The sequence below is a fragment of the Bombina bombina genome, chromosome 3 (assembly GCF_027579735.1).
Source record: "Bombina bombina isolate aBomBom1 chromosome 3, aBomBom1.pri, whole genome shotgun sequence".
NCBI lineage: Eukaryota > Metazoa > Chordata > Amphibia > Anura > Bombinatoridae > Bombina > Bombina bombina.
Window position 1 is genome coordinate 683,776,840 of NC_069501.1, and position 25,683 is coordinate 683,802,522.

At 38.3% G+C, this 25,683-nt stretch overlaps 1 protein-coding gene across 1 annotated transcript in view; it reads right to left on the reverse strand.

Moving 5' to 3' along the window:
• VKORC1L1 (vitamin K epoxide reductase complex subunit 1 like 1) overlaps positions 1 to 18,538 on the reverse strand; it is a 66,478-nt gene extending 47,940 nt beyond the window's left edge. Inside the window, exon 1 of the mRNA XM_053707448.1 lies at positions 18,315 to 18,538. Within this exon, the coding sequence (XP_053563423.1) occupies positions 18,315 to 18,505 (191 nt within the window). The 5' untranslated portion in view covers positions 18,506 to 18,538. The remainder of the gene's footprint in view (positions 1 to 18,314) is intronic.
• Positions 18,539 to 25,683: the final 7,145 nt, after the last annotated feature.

Sequence of the window (25,683 nt, forward strand, 5' to 3'; positions counted from 1 at the left end):
AGAAAATAAATTATCAGACCTGATTAAAAAAACCAGGGCGGGCCGTGGACCGGACACACCGTTGGAGAAAGTAATTTATCAGGTAAACATAAATTCTGTTTTCTCCAACATAGGTGTGTCCGGTCCACGGCGTCATCCTTACTTGTGGGAACCAATACCAAAGCTTTAGGACACGGATGAAGGGAGGGAGCAAATCAGGTCACCTAAATGGAAGGCACCACGGCTTGCAAAACCTCTCTCCCAAAAATAGCCTCAGAAGAAGCAAAAGTATCAAACTTGTAAAATTTGGTAAAAGTGTGCAGTGAAGACCAAGTCGCTGCCCTACATATCTGATCAACAGAAGCCTCGTTCTTGAAGGCCCATGTGGAAGCCACAGCCCTAGTGGAATGAGCTGTGATTCTTTCGGGAGGCTGCCGTCCGGCAGTCTCGTAAGCCAATCTGATGATGCTTTTAATCCAAAAAGAGAGAGAGGTAGAAGTTGCTTTTTGACCTCTCCGTTTACCGGAATAAACAACAAACAAGGAAGATGTTTGTCTAAAATCCTTTGTAGCATCTAAATAGAATTTTAGAGCGCGAACAACATCCAAATTGTGCAACAAACGTTCCTTCTTTGAAACTGGTTTCGGACATAGAGAAGGTACGATAATCTCCTGGTTAATGTTTTTGTTAGAAACAACTTTTGGAAGAAAACCAGGTTTAGTACGTAAAACCACCTTATCTGCATGGAACACCAGATAAGGAGGAGAACACTGCAGAGCAGATAATTCTGAAACTCTTCTAGCAGAAGAAATTGCAACTAAAAACAAAACTTTCCAAGATAATAACTTAATATCAACGGAATGCAAGGGTTCAAACGGAACCCCCTGAAGAACTGAAAGAACTAAATTGAGACTCCAAGGAGGAGTCAAAGGTTTGTAAACAGGCTTAATTCTAACCAGAGCCTGAACAAAGGCTTGAACATCTGGCACAGCGGCCAGCTTTTTGTGAAGTAACACAGACAAGGCAGAAATCTGTCCCTTCAGGGAACTTGCAGATAATCCTTTTTCCAATCCTTCTTGAAGGAAGGATAGAATCCTAGGAATCTTAACCTTGTCCCAAGGGAATCCTTTAGATTCACACCAACAGATATATTTTTTCCAAATTTTGTGGTAAATCTTTCTAGTTACAGGCTTTCTGGCCTGAACAAGAGTATCGATAACAGAATCTGAGAACCCTCGCTTCGATAAGATCAAGCGTTCAATCTCCAAGCAGTCAGCTGGAGTGAAACCAGATTCGGATGTTCGAACGGACCCTGAACAAGAAGGTCTCGTCTCAAAGGTAGCTTCCAAGGAGGAGCCGATGACATATTCACCAGATCTGCATACCAAGTCCTGCGTGGCCACGCAGGAGCTATCAAGATCACCGACGCCCTCTCCTGATTGATCCTGGCTACCAGCCTGGGGATGAGAGGAAACGGCGGGAACACATAAGCTAGTTTGAAGGTCCAAGGTGCTACTAGTGCATCCACTAGAGCCGCCTTGGGATCCCTGGATCTGGACCCGTAGCAAGGAACTTTGAAGTTCTGACGAGAGGCCATCAGATCCATGTCTGGAATGCCCCACAGCTGAGTGACTTGGGCAAAGATTTCCGGATGGAGTTCCCACTCCCCCGGATGCAATGTCTGACGACTCAGAAAATCCGCTTCCCAATTTTCCACTCCTGGGATGTGGATAGCAGACAGGTGGCAGGAGTGAGACTCCGCCCATAGAATGATTTTGGTCACTTCTTCCATCGCCAGGGAACTCCTTGTTCCCCCCTGATGGTTGATGTACGCAACAGTTGTCATGTTGTCTGATTGAAACCGTATGAACTTGGCCCTCGCTAGCTGAGGCCAAGCCTTGAGAGCATTGAATATCGCTCTCAGTTCCAGAATATTTATCGGTAGAAGAGATTCTTCCCGAGACCAAAGACCCTGAGCTTTCAGGGATCCCCAGACCGCGCCCCAGCCCATCAGACTGGCGTCGGTCGTGACAATGACCCACTCTGGTCTGCGGAATGTCATCCCTCGTGACAGGTTGTCCAGGGACAGCCACCAACGGAGTGAGTCTCTGGTCTTCTGATTTACTTGTATCTTCGGAGACAAGTCTGTATAGTCCCCATTCCACTGACTGAGCATGCACAGTTGTAATGGTCTTAGATGAATGCGTGCAAAAGGAACTATGTCCATTGCCGCTACCATCAACCCGATCACTTCCATGCACTGAGCTATGGAAGGAAGAGGAACGGAATGAAGTATCCGACAAGAGTCTAGAAGTTTTGTTTTTCTGGCCTCTGTCAGAAAAATCCTCATTTCTAAGGAGTCTATTATTGTTCCCAAGAAGGGAACCCTTGTTGACGGAGATAGAGAACTCTTTTCCACGTTCACTTTCCATCCGTGAGATCTGAGAAAGGCCAGGACAATGTCCGTGTGAGCCTTTGCTTGAGGAAGGGACGACGCTTGAATCAGAATGTCGTCCAAGTAAGGTACTACAGCAATGCCCCTTGGTCTTAGCACAGCTAGAAGGGACCCTAGTACCTTTGTGAAAATCCTTGGAGCAGTGGCTAATCCGAAAGGAAGCGCCACGAACTGGTAATGTTTGTCCAGGAATGCGAACCTCAGGAACCGATGATGTTCCTTGTGGATAGGAATATGTAGATACGCATCCTTTAAATCCACCGTGGTCATGAATTGACCTTCCTGGATGGAAGGAAGAATAGTTCGAATGGTTTCCATCTTGAACGATGGAACCTTGAGAAACTTGTTTAAGATCTTGAGATCTAAGATTGGTCTGAACGTTCCCTCTTTTTTGGGAACTATAAACAGATTGGAGTAGAACCCCATCCCTTGTTCTCTTAATGGAACGGGATGAATCACTCCCATTTTTAACAGGTCTTCTACACAATGTAAGAATGCCTGTCTTTTTATGTGGTCTGAAGACAACTGAGACCTGTGGAACCTCCCCCTTGGGGGAAGTCCCTTGAATTCCAGAAGATAACCTTGGGAGACTATTTCTAGCGCCCAAGGATCCAGAACATCTCTTGCCCAAGCCTGAGCGAAGAGAGAGAGTCTGCCCCCCACCAGATCCGGTCCCGGATCGGGGGCCAACATTTCATGCTGTCTTGGTAGCAGTGGCAGGTTTCTTGGCCTGCTTTCCCTTGTTCCAGCCTTGCATTGGTCTCCAAGCTGGCTTGGCTTGAGAAGTATTACCCTCTTGCTTAGAGGACGTAGCACCTTGGGCTGGTCCGTTTCTACGAAAGGGACGAAAATTAGGTTTATTTTTTGCCTTGAAAGGCCGATCCTGAGGAAGGGCGTGGCCCTTACCCCCAGTGATATCCGAGATAATCTCTTTCAAGTCAGGGCCAAACAGCGTTTTCCCCTTGAAAGGAATGTTAAGTAGCTTGTTCTTGGAAGACGCATCAGCCGACCAAGATTTCAACCAAAGCGCTCTGCGCGCCACAATAGCAAACCCAGAATTCTTAGCCGCTAACCTAGCCAATTGCAAAGTGGCGTCTAGGGTGAAAGAATTAGCCAATTTGAGAGCATTGATTCTGTCCATAATCTCCTCATAAGGAGGAGAATCACTGTCGACCGCCTTTATCAGCTCATCGAACCAGAAACATGCAGCTGTAGCGACAGGGACAATGCATGAAATTGGTTGTAGAAGGTAACCCTGCTGAACAAACATCTTTTTAAGCAAACCTTCTAATTTTTTATCCATAGGATCTTTGAAAGCAAAACTATCCTCTATGGGTATAGTGGTGCGTTTGTTTAAAGTGGAAACCGCTCCCTCGACCTTGGGGACTGACTGCCATAAGTCCTTTCTGGGGTCGACCATAGGAAACAATTTTTTAAATACGGGGGGAGGGACGAAAGGAATACCGGGCCTTTCCCATTCTTTATTAACAATGTCCGCCACCCGCTTGGGTATAGGAAAAGCTTCTGGGAGCCCCGGCACCTCTAGGAACTTGTCCATTTTACATAGTTTCTCTGGGATGACCAACTTGTCACAATCATCCAGAGTGGATAATACCTCCTTAAGCAGAATGCGGAGATGTTCCAACTTAAATTTAAATGCAATCACATCAGGTTCAGCTTGTTGAGAAATGTTCCCTGAATCAGTAATTTCTCCCTCAGACAAAACCTCCCTGGCCCCATCAGACTGAGTTAGAGGCCCTTCAGAAATATTAATATCAGCGTCGTCATGCTCTTCAGTATCTAAAACAGAGCAGTCGCGCTTACGCTGATAAGTGTTCATTTTGGCTAAAATGTTTTTGACAGAATTATCCATTACAGCCGTTAATTGTTGCATAGTAAGGAGTATTGGCGCGCTAGATGTACTAGGGGCCTCCTGAGTGGGCAAGACTCGTGTAGACGAAGGAGGGAATGATGCAGTACCATGCTTACTCCCCTCACTTGAGGAATCATCTTGGGCATCATTGTCATTGTCACATAAATCACATTTATTTAAATGAATAGGAATTCTGGCTTCCCCACATTCAGAACACAGTCTATCTGGTAGTTCAGACATGTTAAACAGGCATAAACTTGATAACAAAGTACAAAAAACGTTTTAAAATAAAACCGTTACTGTCACTTTAAATTTTAAACTGAACACACTTTTTTACTGCAAATGCGAAAAAACATGAAGGAATTGTTCAAAATTCACCAAATTTTCACCACAGTGTCTTAAAGCCTTAAAAGTATTGCACACCAAATTTGGAAGCTTTAACCCTTAAAATAACGGAACCGGAGCCGTTTTGAACTTTAACCCCTTTACAGTCCCTGGTATCTGCTTTGCTGAGACCCAACCAAGCCCCAAGGGGAATACGATACCAAATGACGCCTTCAGAAAGTCTTTTCTAAGTATCAGAGCTCCTCTCACATGCGACTGCATGCCATGCCTCTCAAAAACAAGTGCGCAACACCGGCGCGAAAATGAGGCTCTGCCTATGCTTTGGGAAAGCCCCTAAAGATAAGGTGTCTAAAACAGTGCCTGCCGATATTATTATATCAAAATACCCAGATAAAATGATTCCTCAAGGCTAAATATGTGTTAATAATCAATCGATTTAGCCCAAAAAAAGTCTACAGTCTTAATAAGCCCTTTTTGAAGCCCTTATTTACAATCGTAATAAACATGGCTTACCGGATCCCAGAGGGAAAATGACAGCTTCCAGCATTACATCGTCTTGTTAGAATGTGTCATACCTCAAGCAGCAAGAGACTGCTCACTGTTCCCCCAACTGAAGTTAATTGCTCTCAACAGTCCTGTGTGGAACAGCCATGGATTTTAGTGACGGTTGCTAAAATCATTTTCCTCATACAAACAGAAATCTTCATCTCTTTTCTGTTTCTGAGTAAATAGTACATACCAGCACTATTTCAAAATAACAAACTCTTGATTGAATAATAAAAACTACAGTTAAACACTAAAAAACTCTAAGCCATCTCCGTGGAGATGTTGCCTGTACAACGGCAAAGAGAATGACTGGGGTAGGTGGAGCCTAGGAGGGATCATGTGACCAGCTTTGCTGGGCTCTTTGCCATTTCCTGTTGGGGAAGAGAATATCCCACAAGTAAGGATGACGCCGTGGACCGGACACACCTATGTTGGAGAAAGTTTGTTTCTCTCATGTAAACTGTTTATTGAAAAAGAAGCATAAGAATGTAATAAATAAAGAACAGAATGTTCCGATTTCGGCCAAGGGCAGATACGCTACAGAGTGCTCTGTTCTAATCAGAGCCTCGGGCGCCGCAACTGCCTCTGGGATCCTTACCATGGGTCCCAGCCCGCACGTCTTGAAATTCTCTGTCTGGGAAATGATCTATATATCTATCGAATCTATAATTAATAGATTCGATAGATAGATAATTTCCCAGACAGAGAATTTCCAGACATGTGGACTGGGACCCATGGTAAGGTTCCCAAAGGCAGTTGCGGCGCCCGAGGCTCTGATTAGAACAGAGCACTCTGGAGCGTATCTGCCCTCGGCCGAAATCGGAACATTCTGTTCTTTATTTATTTTGTTAAACTCAACTATAACAATTAATGAAATTAACATAATATTATTTAACATGTTCTTTATTTATTTCGTTAAACTCAACTATAACAATTAAAAAAATATAATACAAACAAACGGTTTAAAATATTAGATCTAGGAAATGAATTTGCAGTCACAAATTATTTTATTGCAGTTTTTAGATTTGATATAGTAAATGAATTTGCAATTGCTTACTTATTTGTGCAGTTTACAAATTGGCAACACTTTGAATTACATAGATAGATTCGATAATTTCCCAGACAGAGAATTTCAAGACGTGCGGGCTGTGACCCATGGTAAGGTTCCCAGAGGCAGTTGTGGCGTATCTGCCCTCGGCCGAAATTGGAACACTCTTCGGCTTCTTTTTCAATAAACAGTTTACATGAGAGAAACAAACTTTTCTCACTTTAACTACACGGAAGCAGTTAATGTGCACATTACCTAGGTAAAGTGCAGATTCTGCACTTTAACTGAGCAAATCAGTTAATCTGCAGATTAACTAGGTAATGTGAACATTAACTGATTCTGCACTTTAACATACATACTTGTGTGTTATACACAGAAAGTAAACCTACACCTGGCAATGGTGCAACAGGCAACACAGGATCCGGTGGAAAAAAGCCTTTATAAGTTTAAAGCAGTAGTTGAACAAGCAGGGCCTTAACCCATAACGTTTCGGTTCACACAGGAACCTTTATCAAACGGAGGCCCCTATTTGATAAAGGTTCCTGTGCGAACCGAAACACTTTTTTTCGCCTGTGTTGGCAATGGTGTAACAGGCTTACCAAAAAACAGGCAACACAGGTGAAAAAAAGCGTTTCAGTTCGCACAGGAACCTTTATCAAATAGAGGCCTCCATTTGATAAAGGTTCCTGTGCGAACCGAAACGCTTTTTTTCGCCTGTTTTTTGGTAAGCCTGTCACACCATTGCCAGGTGGTACAGATGGCGAGTGCCACTATGACACGTATATATGTATAATAATTTACACCCATTATCAATTTTTCTTCATTTTCTTGCTATCTTTATTTAAAAAGCAGGAATGTGATGCATAGGAGCTGGCCCATTTTTGGTTGAGAACCTGGGTTATGCTTGCTTATTGGTGGGTAAATGTAAGCCTCCAATAAGCGCTATCCATGGCGCTGAATCTAAAATGGGCTGGCTGCTAAGCTTTATATTCCTGCTTTTAAAATAAAGATAGCAAGAGAACGAAGAAAATTTGATAATAGGAGTAAATTAGAAAATTGATTAAAATGTCATGCTCTATCTGAATCATGAAAGGAAAAAAATTGGGTCCAGTGTCCCTTTAATATTGCATTATTTAGCTAATTTTATGTATCAATCATTTTTAATTTAACCGTTTGTTACAGAAAGGAAAACAGTGATATTTAAATCAAAGATTTGCATTACAAGGTTTTCCAATGTAATCAGTGTCAATATCAAATCATTTGAGTATATTAGCAAGTCACTTTAAAAAAGATTCTCCTTATTTAGCTAATTTTAAAAAAGGGACATTGTACACTTTATTTTTCTTAGCATAAATGTTTGTAGATGATCCATTTATATAGCCCATCTGGAGTGTTTTTTGTAAAAATGTATAGTTTTGCTTATTTTTAAGAACATTTTGCTGATTTTAAGACTTAACCAAGCCCCACAGTGCCAAATGAATACACGCGTTTACAGACTCGTGCCGGCTCCTGTTTACATTATCTGTCTTTTCATATGCAGGGAAGGGGGGGAGTGTCTGCTCTTTTTGTTTACCAAACCCCTTTCAGTGGATGTGCCAGACTACCTCATCAACAGTGCTAAACTGGAAGCTTCTAAGTAAGTTTTTAAAAGAATATTGGATTTTAAGATCAGCATTTGTGCATTTTTTTTATAGTAGTGTCTATTACATGCAGTTACATGAAAATTGGTGTATACTGTCCCTTTAATATAGAAGCCATTAACAGGTACCTCCATACACTGACACTGAGCTCCAGACATTATGCATGGCAGGAAACTTAGGCGAATGCAAGCCACTTGACAGCCATTTAGAACAAATTAGAAAAATCTGCTAATATTCCCCTATTCATTTTACCTTTATGTTACTAACCATTGCATCAGAAATAACAGATCAAAATGATTATAGAGAAAAAAGGGCCAATTGCAAAGAACAGGCGCACAACAGTAAACTGCAAACAAAATGAAAGGGACATTCCGGTCAAAACTGAAAGCACACAGATGAATTACATTTTTGGACAGAAACATATTTACAATATACATTTATTGACAAAAAGCTTCTAGTAAATGTTCTCAATGTTTTAGCGTTAGCATTTTCTCTGCACATGCAAGTCAAGGATCGCTAGATATTGTCAGCGCACCAGCATTTTAAATACTGCAGCTGCTCAGAAAACCTTTAGAGCTTGAATTACATAAGAAATTATGCAAATTGAGTCATTACCAAATGATATAAGCACCTTAGCCTCTCTGATCAAGTGCTGTGTTAAAAGTATGCTCCGTGCACCAGCATTTTAAAGTACACTTTCAAAACAGGTACAGCTTTTACTAGAAGCATTTTTTCCAGTACATGCATATTGCTGAAATTCTTCTATTTGAAACTGAAATGTACACGTATGTATTCCAATTTAGGCTGGAATGTCCCTTTAATAACTTGAAACGTATGAGCCAACCATTTTTTTTTTTAAATTTTTTTTTTTTTTAAACTAGAGACAAGTAATATTTAAAGAGGGTAGATCATTCTAAACCGGTCATCGTAAAATACAATTATGAGATATTTTATTTTTAAACATAATTAAGGTTCAGTTAAACACATTTCTGAAAAAAAAAATATTAACATTTTATGCCTAATAAGAGTTTTTTTCTTGATCATAGCTCAGATAATTTGCTCCTTGCAAGTGATTGAGCAAGTGCAATAGGTTAACGGTCACTGGGACAAGCTCTGATGAATATAAAGGGGTAACCCAGCAGTTCAAATCCAGCTGAAGCTATGGCAGCCATGGCAACATTGTCTTTGGGGTATCAGCTTTCCAAGTCCATTCTCTTTAAAGGGACAGTAAAGTCAAAATTAAAACTATTATTCAGATAGAGCATGATATTTTAACTAACTTTACAATTTACTTCTATTCTCTAATTTGCTTGGTATCCTTTGTAGAAAAAGCATGCCTACGAAGGCTCAGGAGTATCAATGCACAACTTGTAGCTAGATGCCGATTGGTGGATATATCAATATTCTCTAAAGGACCATTTTAAGGTGTGCACCAAATAGCTAAAATGTTGCCAATATTTAGCTAAAATTAGATATTAACTATTTAAATGTTTATTGCACAAAGTATCATTAACCCATTAATTAACCCATTAATTGCTCATTCATCCACACAATGCTCTTATGGCAGACGACAATCATGTGTTATGATCCGGGTGCTTTTAGAGCTGATCTCGGCCACCCCTGCAGTCTTAGGCGGTGTCTGGTTTGGGCCTGAGTTGGAGGATACCTGGGATGTGACGTGACTCCTACAAACCTTCAAGACACACTGTTGGAAAGGTAATCACCATTTCCAATGGTGTATGTATTGGGGGCATACATCATAAAAAAAAAAAAACTTTTAGGAAAGGGGTCTATGTGCCTGTAACGAGATTTTTTTTAATAAAAAAAAAGGCCTAGAGACATCTATGTCCCCTTGCTTTAGAAAGTATAAACCCCTCTTTAAAATTAAGCCCTTACATAAGTTTTAATAGCCAGGTGATCACTGTTGTAACAGTGATCACCTGGTATGTATAAATGAGCATTTATATAAGCAGAGGTTCATGGGAGCCCATAAGTCAGGAATGTCTCCTTCAAACAGGGCAAAGTGCTTTGTGCAGTGGACATTAAAAAACTGGATCAATCGCAGTGCTGTTCTGAACACTTGTAATATACATTCACTCAACTAATAAATTAATCTGTTGCAAGAAAACAAACTTCTTGTAATCAAAAAATAGTGTATGTCCCTTGAGACATACTGCTCTACGCCAATCACAGAGAATGACATTTTGAACATTCTTATCTAAAAACAGATTCCACAGTGGTTTTTATAAATCTCAGTAACCTCTAAATAGTGACAAAAAATAATAATTTTCCTCAACTTAAATTAAGCTGCTATAAACATGTTTGTTTTAATAAGCTATTAGCAAAACTCAGCACTTCACAAACATGAAAGAATGTATTTTTTGACACAAATCCATTCTGAAGGGGGTGTGGTAGCTTGGCAAACAACGCCAAGTTGAAGATATTAGCTTGTATTTACTCAGCAGTCATGTTGTATGATGTATTCTCATACAATGAGTTTCACTTTAGCATTAGATTATTTAATTTTCAGGAGTTAACATATAGAAAAGGAGGCAAAATAAAATAATGAAAGTATTGCAAAGTTGTTTTACTATACATTACAGGTATAACAACATTTTATATTACAAGCTCAAAGTGTTTTGTGTCCCTTTAAAGGCACTGCTGCTTGCAATTTACTTCTTCAAGAGTGATTACAGTAAAGCACAGATTCTGGTAACCATCAGTTTGCAAAGAAATATTATCAGAGCTCAGACTGAAATGGACGAAATAAAAAGATGTTCACAGCTCAATTTTGCCCATGGTTTAAGGATAAACAAATATATGGTTCTGATAATTTACAAGACTTTGCTTGTAAATAAATACAGCCTGATTCCATGGCAGACTAAAAACCATTATATAACAAACCAACTTTCCAATTTACTTCCCATTAACAAAATGTGCACAATCTTTTTAGATTTCCACTTACTGAGCATGTGCAAGAATTCACAGAACATACATATATGCATTTGTGGTTGGTTGATGGCTTTAACATGATGCAGTGAAAGTGGAAATAGACATAACTGAAATGTAATAGAAAAAAATAAATAAAAATCTAATACTCATTTGAAGTTCAGACTAAGTGCTAATTGCATTGTCTTGTAATCACGCATTTGTTGATTATGAACATCTACTGTATTTACTGGTCCTTTAAAAAGGGACATTGTACACTAGATTTTTCTTTACATAAATGTTACGTAGATGATCCATTTATATAACCCATCTGGGTGTGTTTTTGTAAACATGTAAAGTTGTGCTTATGTTTAAATAACATTGTGCTGATTTTTAGACTCCTAACCAAGCCCCATTTTTTTTAGATTTATACTGATGTATACAGACTTCAGACTGCTTCTGTTTGTATAATGGGTCTTTTCATATGCAAGCGAGGGGGGGGGGGAGAATGTTCTTTTCTCAGCCCCTTTCTGTGGATGTCCCAGGCTAATTTCCTCAACAGTGCTAAATTGGGAGCTTCTAAGTTAGTTTTTAAAACTTGGCTAGGAAGGGTTCTTTTGTTCTGGGAGACAGGGAAATAAGTGAATGAATATGTACATACCTATGAAGCTAAAAATGAGTGTTTTATTCTCCTACGATTTTAAGCTGTTTATTTTAAAATAAACCGGAAAGTGTCAACTTTTGGCCTGTGGAAAAAAAGCTCTGTGGCTGACCAAGATTCCTAGAGCTCTGTTGGTGGTCAGTGAAGTACCCCACAAGAGTATAAAAAAAGCTAACTGTTTTTACAAAACAGGAATATCAGAAAACAATGTAAAACATATTAAAAAGCACTCTTACTAAATGCTGAGAAAAATTACTAATCTTCCTTTAAAACCAATGCACTCCCAAAAAAATAGCCTACTAAGTAATGTCTCTAGATGCATGTGCAAGTATCATACGAGGAGGATAGTGCTCAAAGTCAATCTAAAAACATCACTTTTTTTTTTTAAATGCAAAGATTTAACTAGTATATGTAAATGTATTTACAATTTTGTGAAAACGAAGCTTCTGTCATGTTTTAAACCGATATTTTATTTCTGACGTCATAATTTCGAGCATACTATACTAGACGCATATATAATTTGGATACATTTACATATTTTTCACACCTACCAACGCATGCGCATATACAATCGTTTTCACGTGACCACTAGAGCGCTGATGCCGACAGATTTGATCATACAATGCGCATGCGTTACAAATTTGCACATCAGAGCGCATGCTTTGCCTTCATGCAAGTACCCAGAACTTCAGTAAAGAGAGAACGCAGGTTGCCCACCGCAATTGGCAAATACTAGTTAGCCGGTGGGTTTGGAAATCAACTTTTTTTATGCCACAATAGCTTGGGAACGACCAAAAAAGTGCACCGGAATGTATTTGAAGAAAATTTTATATACAGGTGAAACTCGAAAAATTAGAATAATCGTGCAAAAGTTCATTTATTTCACTAATGCAACTTAAAAGGTAAAACTAATATATGTGATAGACTCATTACATGCAAAGCAAGACAGTTCAAGCCGTGATTTGTCATAAGTGTGATGATTATGGCTTACTTACGGACATGAAATCCACATTTTTTTCTTTTACGATTCAGATAGAGAATAAAATTTTAACAACTTTCCAATTTACTTATATTATTTAATTAGCTTCCTTCTCTTGTTATCCTTTGCTGAAAGGTTTATCCATGAAAGTTAAGGAGCAGCAAATAACCTAGGTTCTAGCTGCTGATTGGTGGTTGCATATATATATATATATCTCATGATTGTCATTGGCTCACTCATGTGTTTGGTCAGCAACCAGTAGTGAGTGCATTGCTGCTCCTTCATTAAAGCATACCAAAAGAACAAAGAAAAATTGATAACAGCAGTAAATTGGAAAGTTGCTTAAAATTCCATGCTCTAGCTAAATCATGAAAGGAAAAAAATTGGGTTTAATATCCCTTTAAAGTGACATGATACCCAAATGTTGAAGCACTTGGGGAGTTCTGCAGCATAGCTGTAAAAAGTTGACAAGAAAATATAACCTAAATATCTCTATGTAAAAAAAGATGATATTTCACCTCAAATTTTTCTAAATATGCACACCCCACTGTAAAAGAGACTTTAAGCAGCCAGTCAGGATGCTTGTACCAGGACTTACAATGGAGTGTGCATCTGACATGTGCAAACACACACGTTATTTTCCTATTCAGTATAAGGAAGTCTACTATGACATTTCATGAGATTTAAGTGAAATCTTATGAGATCACAGCAAAGTACTGCATTACCTCAGCACTGCTATTATTAAAGGGACAGTCTGGTCCAAAAAAAAAAAAAACTTTCATGATTCAGGTAGGGCATGTCATTTTAAACAATTTTCCAATTTACTTTTATCACCAATATTTCTTTGTTCTCTTGGTATTCTTAGTTGAAACCTTAACCTAGGAGGTTCATATACTAAGTTCTTAGACCTTGAAGGCCGCCTCTTAAGAATGCATTTTAACAGGTTTTTCACCACTAGAGGGTGTTCATGTTTTTCATATAGATAACACTGTGCTCGTGAAGTTACCTGGGAGCCATCACTGACTGGCTAAACTGCAAGTCTGTCAAAAGAACAAATAAAGGTGCAGTCTGCAGAGGCTTAGATACAAGATAATCAGAGGTAAAAAATATATAAATATAACTGTTGGTTATGCAAAACTAGGGAATGGGTAAACAAGGGATTATTTATCTTTTAAAACAATAACAATTCTGGTGTAGACTGTCCCTTTAACTGGTTGGCTTTTTTTTTTTTAACCTGCAGCTGGACAGCAGTTGAAGTATAACTGTTCAAAGAGCACTTATTCTGGTGAGCTGAAGATATTTTAAAGGTAAAATATCTTCCCTTTTTACATAGAGATGGTCCGGTGATATTTTAATATCAACTTTTTACAGTTATGCTGCATCACTTTTAAGTGATTTAGTACACAAGTATAATGTCCTTTTAAATTTTGAGCTTAGACTAAGAGAATTCTAAAACCAGGATCATCACTAAGATCAACAGATATATTTTGGACATAAACTGTGTCTGCCGCATAACCTATATACCAAAGTATTTGCCACGAAGCACATTTCTTTCTAGTTTAGCTGGATTTCTCACATTTGAAGCATTGCAATACTATCCTGATCACCACCTGTTACCCCATTTCCACAATCCTTTGGTAAGTATTAAATAATATATCAACATCACAGAAACATGAAATACCACTACTTTTATGAGTATACAAGGTGTTTTGGGTGCACTTGTATACATATGGCACTGAAACTAATAACTTTCACTAAATATTTTATTGCTAGTATAGCAGTGTTCTTCAAAGAAAAGTGTGCCACCCGGGTGGCATTATTAAAGGGATACTGAACCCAAATTTTTTTCTTTCATGATTCAGATAGAGCATGCAATTTTTTTTTTTTATCTTTTTTATTTATATCCAGCAAAATGTACACATAAATGAATTCAATCTCCCTGCACCTCGCAGGGCCAGGTGAGATTTATTATATTTACACAGTGATTAGCTTTAGAACAACAAATTTCATTTTCTCTTGTTAATAAATTCAGAAAAAGGAAAAAAAGAAAAGAAAAAATAATAAAGGGAGAAACAGAAAAAAAAGAATATATTGGTACATCTAGCTGGAAATTTTCCTATTTTCAATACGTAGAATGGATCATTAAATTCTCTTTAAGTTAAACAATAACACACATATTACAATCTTATAAGCTAATACTGCATCCAAGATGTTAACTTAATATAGGGGAGAAGAAGACCAAAGTCTAAATTACTATCTTTACATATTAGTTACAAGAGACCTCTTATTTAGTTTTATAGTTCAAATAAACGGGAATCTGTAGAACTTTTGCAGTAATAATATTTCTCTCTCTCTCAATCCCCCCCCACGCCCTCTTGAAGTCACCAGTTATCTAGTAAAACTATTTCCGAATTTCTGAATGGAAAGATCATATGGTCAATTTCTGAAGGTGTAAATATTTTAATAAATTTGGCCCATTTCCTAAAAAAAGTTACTATTTCTTGTTCTAAGTTCAGATCTGTGGCTAATTGTTCAATTAGAAATTGTTTCTTAAGATAATTCCTTACTTCTGCAATATTTTATTGCTAGTATAGCAGTGTTCTTCAAAGAAAAGTGTGCCACCCGGGTGGCATTATTAAAGGGATACTGAACCCAAATTTTTTTCTTTCATGATTCAGATAGAGCATGCAATTTTAAGCAACTTTCTAATTTACTCCTATTACTTTTTCTTTGTTCTCTTGGTATCTTTATGTGAAAAAGCAGGGATGTAAGCATAAAAGCCTGCCCGTTTTTGGTTCAGAACCCTGGATAGCGCTTGCTGATTGGTGGCTACATTTAAGTAACAGGGTGTTGAGGACAGATTAATACTTTGCAATTTTACAACATTTTCTGTCACTTATTAAAGTGTCTTAAGATATTCAAAGCATAAATTACAGAATTTAACATGAAGTGATTTAATGATAATGTGTGCAACAAACATTAGAAAACCTTTCATATTAGCTAGTTTTAGTTTAAAAGTGGCTTTGATTTTAGCTGGGTGGTTTGCCCATTACATAAGTCCATAAAGTGATGGTAAATCCTAGAGTTTGTGAAAAGCTAGGATTTACCATTGGAACAAATAAAGGGGACTTTCAGTCATGAAGTATAAAATACTTCATGCTGAAAGCTCCTTTGTTTGCAGCGTTCGCCGCACTGAGCTGCTAAGCTAGCCCACTGCACAACGCTATTTGTCTGAGAGGGGACGTTTCCACCTCTTAGCCAATAGCCGTGCAGGAATGTTGGAGCGCATTTACCATCACTTTAAGAGAACACTATAGTATAGTGAAAAATACCTTCTATTCATGTTTCAGAACAATTATGACCCCCTTAAAGGATTGTGCATGCATTTGTAAACAACTTTATATTACCAAATTTGCTTAAAGGGACATAATACTCATATGCTAAATCACTTGAAACTGATGCAGTACAAAGGCTGTGACACACTGCAAGCAGAGCGCAGCGTGTACATGCGACTGTGCACGCTCAGTGTGTCAGGTCACGTAGCCGAGCACGCAAGAGATGAAATATCTGAACTTCAGAAGCGAAGCAGCTGCTTCGCCTCGCACTGCATCACTAGCAGTGTGTCACAGCCTTAAGTCCTGTGTAAAAAGTTCTTTAAAGGGACAGTATACACTCAATTTCATATAACTGCATGTAATAGACACTACTATAAAGAATAAGATGCACAGATGCTGATATAAAAATCCAGTATAAAACTGTTTAAAAACTTACTTAGAAGCTGTCAGTTTAGCTCTGTTGAAAAGGTAGTTGGAAAGCCCACTGCAAGTGGAAAAATAAGACCCTCCCCCCCTTCAAGGTCTAAGAAATTAGCATCTGAACCTCCTAGGTTAAGCTTTCAACTAAGAATACCAAGAGAACAAAGCAAAATTGGTGATAAAAGTCAATTGGAAAATTGTTTAAAATGACATGCTCTATCTGAATCATGAAAGTTTATTTTGGCCTAGACTGTCCCTTTAAGTAACTGTCCAGCTGCAGGTAAAAAAAATTAAAAAATTAAGAAATGAACTGCAGCCAATCAGCATCAACATTGCTGAGGTCATGAACTATTTTACTGTTATCTCATGAGATTTCATAGTAAACTTCCTTAAACTGAATAGGGAAATAACATGTGTGCACGAGGTTCACTCCATTGGCTGTCCCGGGGCAGACATACTGATTTGCTGCTAAAAGTCCTTTGCAACGGGGTTTGAATACTTAGGACAGGGCTTGACAAACCCAGGAGCCACTGGCTCCTAAATTTTTGGATTTTTCTCCATATGTCTATATACAAATCGCACTGTCTGGCTCCTAAAAATATATCTGGCTACTAAATATTCTTACTGGCTCCTAATTTTTAAACAGATTTGTCAAGCACTGACTTAGGACATTTTGAGGTTAAATATCTTTCTTTTTCACATAGAGATGTTCAGGTGATATTTTCTAGTCTGCTTTTTAAAGTTATGCTGCATCACTTTCAAGTGTTTCAACATTTGGGTATCATGGCCCTTTAAAGTGAATGTAAATTTTGACGCTAAAGTGTCCGGTTTTTAAAAATTTGATTAAAAACAAGGGCACTTTAATTCATCAAAAATTTACATGTCACTCGTTGTGAAGAATTACTTACCTTTTAAACTTGACAGCAGCTCCAGCTTCCTCCTGTCGTCGCAAGCCATTTCTGATGTCAGAAATGATGGATAGGTCATCCCCCCCCCCCGGGAATCCGTGTCTTATTCAATGCCGTGATTGGAGGAAGCCGGATTCCTAATTTTAGACCCAGGAAGAGGCTTTGCGACGGGTGGAAAAAGCTGGAGCTGCTGTCAAGATTAAAAGGTAAGTTTATTTTCACAGCACGAGTGAAATGTAAATTTTGATAAATTAAAGTGCCCCTGTTTTTAATCGAATTTTTAAAAAACGGGCACTTTAGCATCAAAATTTGTATTCACTTGATTGGACCATTTTAGAAAAGAAGAAAAAAAAAAAGTTACATGCTCTAATCCATTAGAGCATGCAATTATGAGACTATAAACCTCAGACTACTACAGTAGAAATCCTGCTTGGGACTCGCAGAGCACTGTTGTTCCAGAGAGGCTAATGCTGCTGATCCAATCAGGGACACTAGTCACATTACAACAATATTGCTCTTAAGCATACCCCTAGGTATGTTTTTCAGCAAAGGATACTATGAGAATGAGGCAAATTAGATAATAGAAATAAACAGAAATGTTAGAGTTTCCTGTCCCTTTAAGGTAAGCACTCCGTTGGTAATCTCCACAACAAAAAGAAACCAAGCATTCAACAAATTTTGAAGCAGCACTGATGTATGAAGTGACAGTTCAAGTGTAGTGGAATATTTACAAAATCTTTCCATAAAACTGTCAATAAGGAACAAAAAAAAAAATACACGTTTAAAAACTTCAAATCACAATATTTTATATTTGTTTTTTTTATAATTTATCATGCAACACTAAATGTTTGCAACCTGAAACCAAACTATTCTTACAACTTTTAACATTGAATAATCTCAAACCTCTACAGTTGGACATTATTCTCTGTCACTTCAACTGCATATAATGTTTAGGCTAGAAATTAATACACTCCCCTTAGAATTCTTGACGTGCACACAACTTACACCTGTACATCTATGCTTTACTTAAAAAAAAAACTCAGCAGAAGTACTTTATTCTGACACTCATATGGCTGAACATTAATGATACCTCTAGGACTGCAACAAGGACTGCACACAACCAATACACCTCTACGACATCACAGCTACATATTCACCTGGCTCATATTATACATTCTCAGCTCCCTCCTACAATACCTGGATGACAGGACGTTAGAGCAGCGCACCCACTCGCTGAGATCGCACATGGCTTGGTACCCAGGGTCCCTCTCCTTTTCCCTCTCCACGTGGTAGGCGTAAATGGATAGCAGGATTCCCAGCACGCACACAATATACCGGGCCCCGCTCTCCCACCGCGGCACAGACACTCTTAGCACGGGCGCCGCCATCTTAACCCCGGCCTGCTCTAATCTCGCGCTTGAGCGAGATACACACAAATCGCGTACCAGCTGGTGCAGTGACGTATAGACACGCAAACAGGGACAGGGGTGGAGCCACAACTGCTGACGGGGCGGTACCACACGAAAAGGCCAAACAAATGGGCGGAGAGATGTCCGTATGTCCGTGAAGAGGCGTGGCTATCTGCGTGATTTGATGTAGCTCAACGTGTTACTGTGACAGACGTCTGACGTGGGCGGTCCCTGGGGGACAAGGAATCTCTGTGCGTTGCTAGCCCTTTGTAAGTGCTCTGTCACCGCAGGGTGATTCATTTATTTTATCAGAGTTCAATTTCTACATGGTTTTGCTACCCAAATAAATTAACATTTTCTCATTTACAGAATTAAAGTTCTATTAAAGGGACCATGTAGTCAAACATTTTCGGTATTTGGATTTTATTATATATATATACTGTTCTGAATAAACTGTTTGTCACCCTTGCAGAGGTGTGTTCCTATACAGCGATGACTCAAGACATTATCATGTGCTTCCTTTATCCAAGAATTAAATGACGTGTCTCCAATTCTCAGATTTTCATCAGATTGATTTTTCACTTAGGAGAATTATGATTCCCATATGACTAACCTCATCTGAGTAATCTCTTAAAAAAACAACCCATATCTGGAATATACTCCCCAAATGTGCCACACTTTTCAAATTCCGCCTGGGTCTAATGATCCCAGTGACCTGGTCCGTTTGTAGTGCTGTGCAACAATATGCTTACCCACGGCACTTGTTTTCAAGTTTTTGACCGTTTGGGAGCAGGGCTATTTTTACACTTCTGTCGTGTTTGTGTTTAGCTGTAATTTTCCTCTTACTCATTTTCTGTACCTACACATATTATATACCCCTTTTCTCGCCATTAAATGGACTTTCTAAAGATACCATTATTTTCATCATATCATATAATCTATACTATAATCGCGTTTATAACGCGTCCGTCGGTGTCACCAGTTGTGCACTCATCCTCAAAGGAATGTTGGCAGCACGAGGCAGCCAACAGAATTCCCCTGGATTCATTTTCCAAAAATGGCAGGGTGTTGAAGCTGCATTGGATTCTTTCACCACCCTACCATTTTCGGAATCCACCGGGATGCAGTGAAGGCAAACGGAGCATTACAAAAAAAAACGCACGCAATAAGTATTAAAAAAAAGAAAACCTAACCGTCCGCAATAAGTAAAAAAAATAAAAACTAACCGCCCGTACCAACTATTAAGAAAAAAATAAACTAACCGCCCACACAAAGTATTAAGAAAAAAAAAAAATACCCAATAAAATTATTAACCCCTAAATCTGCCAACCACAACATCGCATACTACCTAATACATCTATTAACCCCTAATCGGCCAACCCCCCACAACGCATTAAAACTAATTTACCTATTAACTCCTAAACAGCCAACCCCCACAACACAAATAACTAATTTAATGACTAAGCCCCCTAACCTAACACCCCCTAAATTAACCCCTTAGTTACATTAAAAAAAATACTACATTACAATTAAAATAAAATTACAAAAAAATTACATTACATTAATCTAAAATTACAAAAAATAAAAAAAAGGCTAACATTACAAAAAATAATAAACAACACTATCCAAAATAAAAAAATTAAACCTAATCCCTATGAAAATACAAAAGCCCCCCAAAATAAAAACACCCCTAATCTAAGAATAAACTGCCAATAGCCCTTAAAAGGACTTTTTGTAGGGCATTGCCCTAAATAAATCAGCCCTTTTACATTAAAAATAAACAAAGTCCACCCTAATAGTAAAACCACCACCCACCAAACCCTCCAAAAAAAAAAAAAAAACTAACACTATCAAACCTAAACTACCCATTGCCCCTAAAGGGGCATTTTTATGGGCATTGCCCTTAAAAGAGCATTCAGCTCTTTTTCACTTCCCTTAAAAGGGCATTTAGCTCTTTTGCAAATTGCCCAACAAACCCTAATCTAAAAAAACAACCCCCCCCAAAAAAAAACTAACACTAAAGCCCCAAATAGGTACTCACAGTTTCAGAAGTGTGGCGGAGAAGGTCTTCTTCCAGACAGGTCCATCATCTTCATCCACGGTGAAGATGGAGCGGAGGTCCGCAGCGGTCTTCCCAGATGTGGCAGTCTTCCCAGATGTGCGCGGAGCGGAAGTCCGGAGCGGTCTTCCCAGATGTGGCGATCCTTGGCGATGGTCATCGGCGATGGTCATCGGCGAAGGCATGGAGGTTCCTCTCCATGCGATCGTCCGCCACACACTGAAGATTGAATTCAAGGTACCCCATATTTATTGGGGTACCTTGCATTCCTATTGGCTGACATTTTCAAAATCGGCCAATAGGATGAGAGCTACATCTAGGAAGACCGATCCGGACCTCCGCGCCGCCTTTGCTGTGGATGAAGATGATGGACCTGCCTGGAAGAAGACCTTCTCCGCCGGACTTCTGAAACCGTGAGTACCTATTTGGGGCTTTAGTGTTAGTTTTTTTTTTTTTGGAGGGGTTGTTTTTTTAGATTAGGGTTTATTGAGCAATTTGCAAAAGAGCTGAATGCCCATACAAATGCCCCTTTAGGGGCAATGTGTTGTTTAGGTTTATTAGTGTTAATTTTTTTTATTTTGGGGGGTTTGGTGGGTGGGGGCTGGGGGGGTTTACTGTTAGGGAGGACTTTATTTTTAATGTAAAAGAGCTGATTTCTTTAGGGCAATGTCCTACAAAAAGCCCTTTAAAGGGCTATTGGTAGTTTGTTCTTAGATTAGGGGGTGTTTTTATTCTGGGGGGGCTTTTTTTATTTTCATAGGGATTAGGTTTAATTTTTTTTATTTTGGATAGTGTTGTTTATTTTTTTCTGTATTTTTACTTTTTTTTTTTGTAGCTTGGGGGGTTACATTTTTCGCACATAGACTGCCCACTGGACAGGCTTATCAACTAGTTTATTATAAAAAAATTATAAAATATGATGGAAAAAATAGAAAAAAAACACACACTTTTTCTAACTTTGACCCCAAAATCTGTTACACATCTACAACCACCAAAAAACACCCATGCTAAATAGTTTCTAATTTTTTTCCTGAGTTTAGAAATACCCAATGTTTAAATGTTCTTTGCTTTTTTTGCAAGTTATAGGGCAATAAGTAGCACTTTGCTATTTCCAAACCATTTTTTAACACTGATATCTGTCAGGAATCCCTGAATAACCCTTTACATGTATTATTTTATTTTTTTAGTAGACAACCCAAAGTATTGATCTAGACACATTTTGGTATATTTCATGCCACCATTTCAGCGCCAAATGCGATCAAATAAAAAAAATCGTTAACTTTTTAACTAACTTTTTCACAAACTTTAGGTTTCTCACTGAACTTTTTTACAAACAACTTGTGCAATTATGGCACAAATGGTTGTAAATGCTTCTTTGGGATCACCTTTGTACAGAAATAGCAGATATTTATGGCTTTGGCATTACTTTTTGGTAATTAGAAGGCCGCTAATTTCCACTGCGCACCACACTTCTATTAGGCCCAGCAGTGAAGGGGTTAATTACGGAGCTTGTATGGTTAATTTTGGATTTAGTTTAGTGTAGTAGACAACCCAAAGTATTGATCTAGACCCATTTTGATAATTTCTTGCCACCATTTCACCACCAAATGCGATCAAATAAAAAAAAAATGTTCACTTTTTCACTAACTTTAGTTTTTGACCGTTTGGGAGCAGGGCTATTTTTACACTTCTGTCGTGTTTGTGTTTAGCTGTAATTTTCCTCTTACTCATTTTCTGTACCTACACATATTATATACCCCTTTTCTCGCCATTAAATGGACTTTCTAAAGATACCATTATTTTCATCATATCATATAATCTATACTATAATCGCGTTTATAAAGCGTCCGTCGGTGTCACCAGTTGTGCACTCATCCTCAAAGGAATGTTGGCAGCACGAGGCAGCCAACAGAATTCCCCTGGATTCATTTTCCAAAAATGGCAGGGTGTTGAAGCCGCATTGGATTCTTTCACCACCCTACCATTTTCGGAATCCACCGGGATGCAGTGAAGACAAACGGAGCATTACAAAAAAAAACGCACGCAATAAGTATTAAAAAAAAGAAAACCTAACCGTCCGCAATAAGTAAAAAAAATAAAAACTAACCGCCCGTACCAACTATTAAGAAAAAAATAAACTAACCGCCCACACAAAGTATTAAGAAAAAAAAAATACCCAATAAAATTATTAACCCCTAAATCTGCCAACCACAACATCGCATACTACCTAATACATCTATTAACCCCTAATCGGCCAACCCCCCACAACGCATTAAAACTAATTTACCTATTAACTCCTAAACAGCCAACCCCCACAACACAAATAACTAATTTAATGACTAAGCCCCCTAACCTAACACCCCCTAAATTAACCCCTTAGTTACATTAAAAAAAATACTACATTACAATTAAAATAAAATTACAAAAAAATTACATTACATTAATCTAAAATTACAAAAAATAAAAAAAAGGCTAACATTACAAAAAATAATAAACAGCACTATCCAAAATAAAAAAATTAAACCTAATCCCTATGAAAATACAAAAGCCCCCCAAAATAAAAACACCCCTAATCTAAGAATAAACTGCCAATAGCCCTTAAAAGGACTTTTTGTAGGGCATTGCCCTAAATAAATCAGCCCTTTTACATTAAAAATAAACAAAGTCCACCCTAATAGTAAAACCACCACCCACCAAACCCTCCAAAAAAAAAAAAAAAAAACTAACACTATCAAACCTAAACTACCCATTGCCCCTAAAGGGGCATTTTTATGGGCATTGCCCTTAAAAGAGCATTCAGCTCTTTTTCACTTCCCTTAAAAGGGCATTTAGCTCTTTTGCAAATTGCCCAACAAACCCTAATCTAAAAAAACAACCCCCCCCAAAAAAAAAACTAACACTAAAGCCCCAAATAGGTACTCACGGTTTCAGAAGTGTGGCGGAGAAGGTCTTCTTCCAGACAGGTCCATCATCTTCATCCACAGTGAAGATGGAGCAGAGGTCCGCAGCGGTCTTCCCAGATGTGGCAGTCTTCCCAGATGTGCGCGGAGCGGAAGTCCGGAGCGGTCTTCCCAGATGTGGCGATCCTTGGCGATGGTCATCGGCGAAGGCATGGAGGTTCCTCTCCATGTGATCGTCCGCCACACACTGAAGATTGAATTCAAGGTACCCCATATTTATTGGGGTACCTTGCATTCCTATTGGCTGACATTTTCAAAATCGGCCAATAGGATGAGAGCTACATCTAGGAAGACCGATCCGGACCTCCGCGCCGCCTTTGCTGTGGATGAAGATGATGGACCTGCCTGGAACAAGACCTTCTCCGCCGGACTTCTGAAACCGTGAGTACCTATTTGGGGCTTTAGTGTTAGTTTTTTTTTTTTTGGAGGGGTTGTTTTTTTAGATTAGGGTTTATTGAGCAATTTGCAAAAGAGCTGAATGCCCTTTTAAGGGCAGTGAAAAAGAGCTGAATGCCCATACAAATGCCCCTTTAGGGGCAATGTGTTGTTTAGGTTTATTAGTGTTAATTTTTTTTATTTTGGGGGGTTTGGTGGGTGGGGGCTGGGGGGGGTTTACTGTTAGGGGGGACTTTATTTTTAATGTAAAAGAGCTGATTTCTTTAGGGCAATGTCCTACAAAAAGCCCTTTAAAGGGCTATTGGTAGTTTGTTCTTAGATTAGGGGGTGTTTTTATTCTGGGGGGGCTTTTTTTATTTTCATAGGGATTAGGTTTAATTTTTTTTATTTTGGATAGTGTTGTTTATTTTTTTCTGTATTTTTACTTTTTTTTTGTAGCTTGGGGGGTTACATTTTTCGCACATAGACTGCCCACTGGACAGGCTTATCAACTAGTTTATTATAAAAAAATTATAAAATATGATGGAAAAAATAGAAAAAAAAACACACTTTTTCTAACTTTGACCCCAAAATCTGTTACACATCTACAACCACCAAAAAACACCCATGCTAAATAGTTTCTAATTTTTTTCCTGAGTTTAGAAATACCCAATGTTTAAATGTTCTTTGCTTTTTTTGCAAGTTATAGGGCAATAAGTAGCACTTTGCTATTTCCAAACCATTTTTTAACACTGATATCTGTCAGGAATCCCTGAATAACCCTTTACATGTATTATTTTATTTTTTTAGTAGACAACCCAAAGTATTGATCTAGACACATTTTGGTATATTTCATGCCACCATTTCAGCACCAAATGCGATCAAATAAAAAAAATCGTTAACTTTTTAACTAACTTTTTCACAAACTTTAGGTTTCTCACTGAACTTTTTTACAAACAACTTGTGCAATTATGGCACAAATGGTTGTAAATGCTTCTTTGGGATCACCTTTGTTCAGAAATAGCAGATATTTATGGCTTTGGCATTACTTTTTGGTAATTAGAAGGCCGCTAAATTCCACTGCGCACCACACTTCTATTAGGCCCAGCAGTGAAGGGGTTAATTACGGAGCTTGTATGGTTAATTTTGGATTTAGTTTAGTGTAGTAGACAACCCAAAGTATTGTTTTACAACAAAAGGGCTATCTCTGCTGTGAGAGCAGGATAGTCCAAAAAGAATGCTTGTTTGCACTTGAATTAAATTATTTAGTTTTGTTCGGTCGGTTACTGGAACTTGAGACAGAAAAATATGCCCAATTTTAAAATATAACCTTTATTAGTTGATTTCATAAAAAAGACAGCATGAAGTATGTGTGTATGCTGCCCTTCGAAATGTTAAAAACACTCTCTCTGTTGCAATTTTTTAATGCTTAGCCATCACAGTATCTAATATATAGGATACTTAGTAATTCAATTATAAGACCTTGATAATGTTACGGGTGTAAATATCGGTTAATCTTCCCTGTGGCTATATGGCCTTATATATGGCCAATCTATTAGATTACCACAAAGGGATATTGGTATTTTATATATCCATTACACTTGAACACTGAGGTCTTAGTAGGTAAATTTGCTCTCAAGTTATGACAAATTGAAATATGTGTATCACAGCTCAGGAATTTGGATTATTTATTGCTTAAATTAAGGTTCTAGTTAGATGTGTCTAAACAAGAAAACTAAACCCAATACTCACGAGTTTAAGCT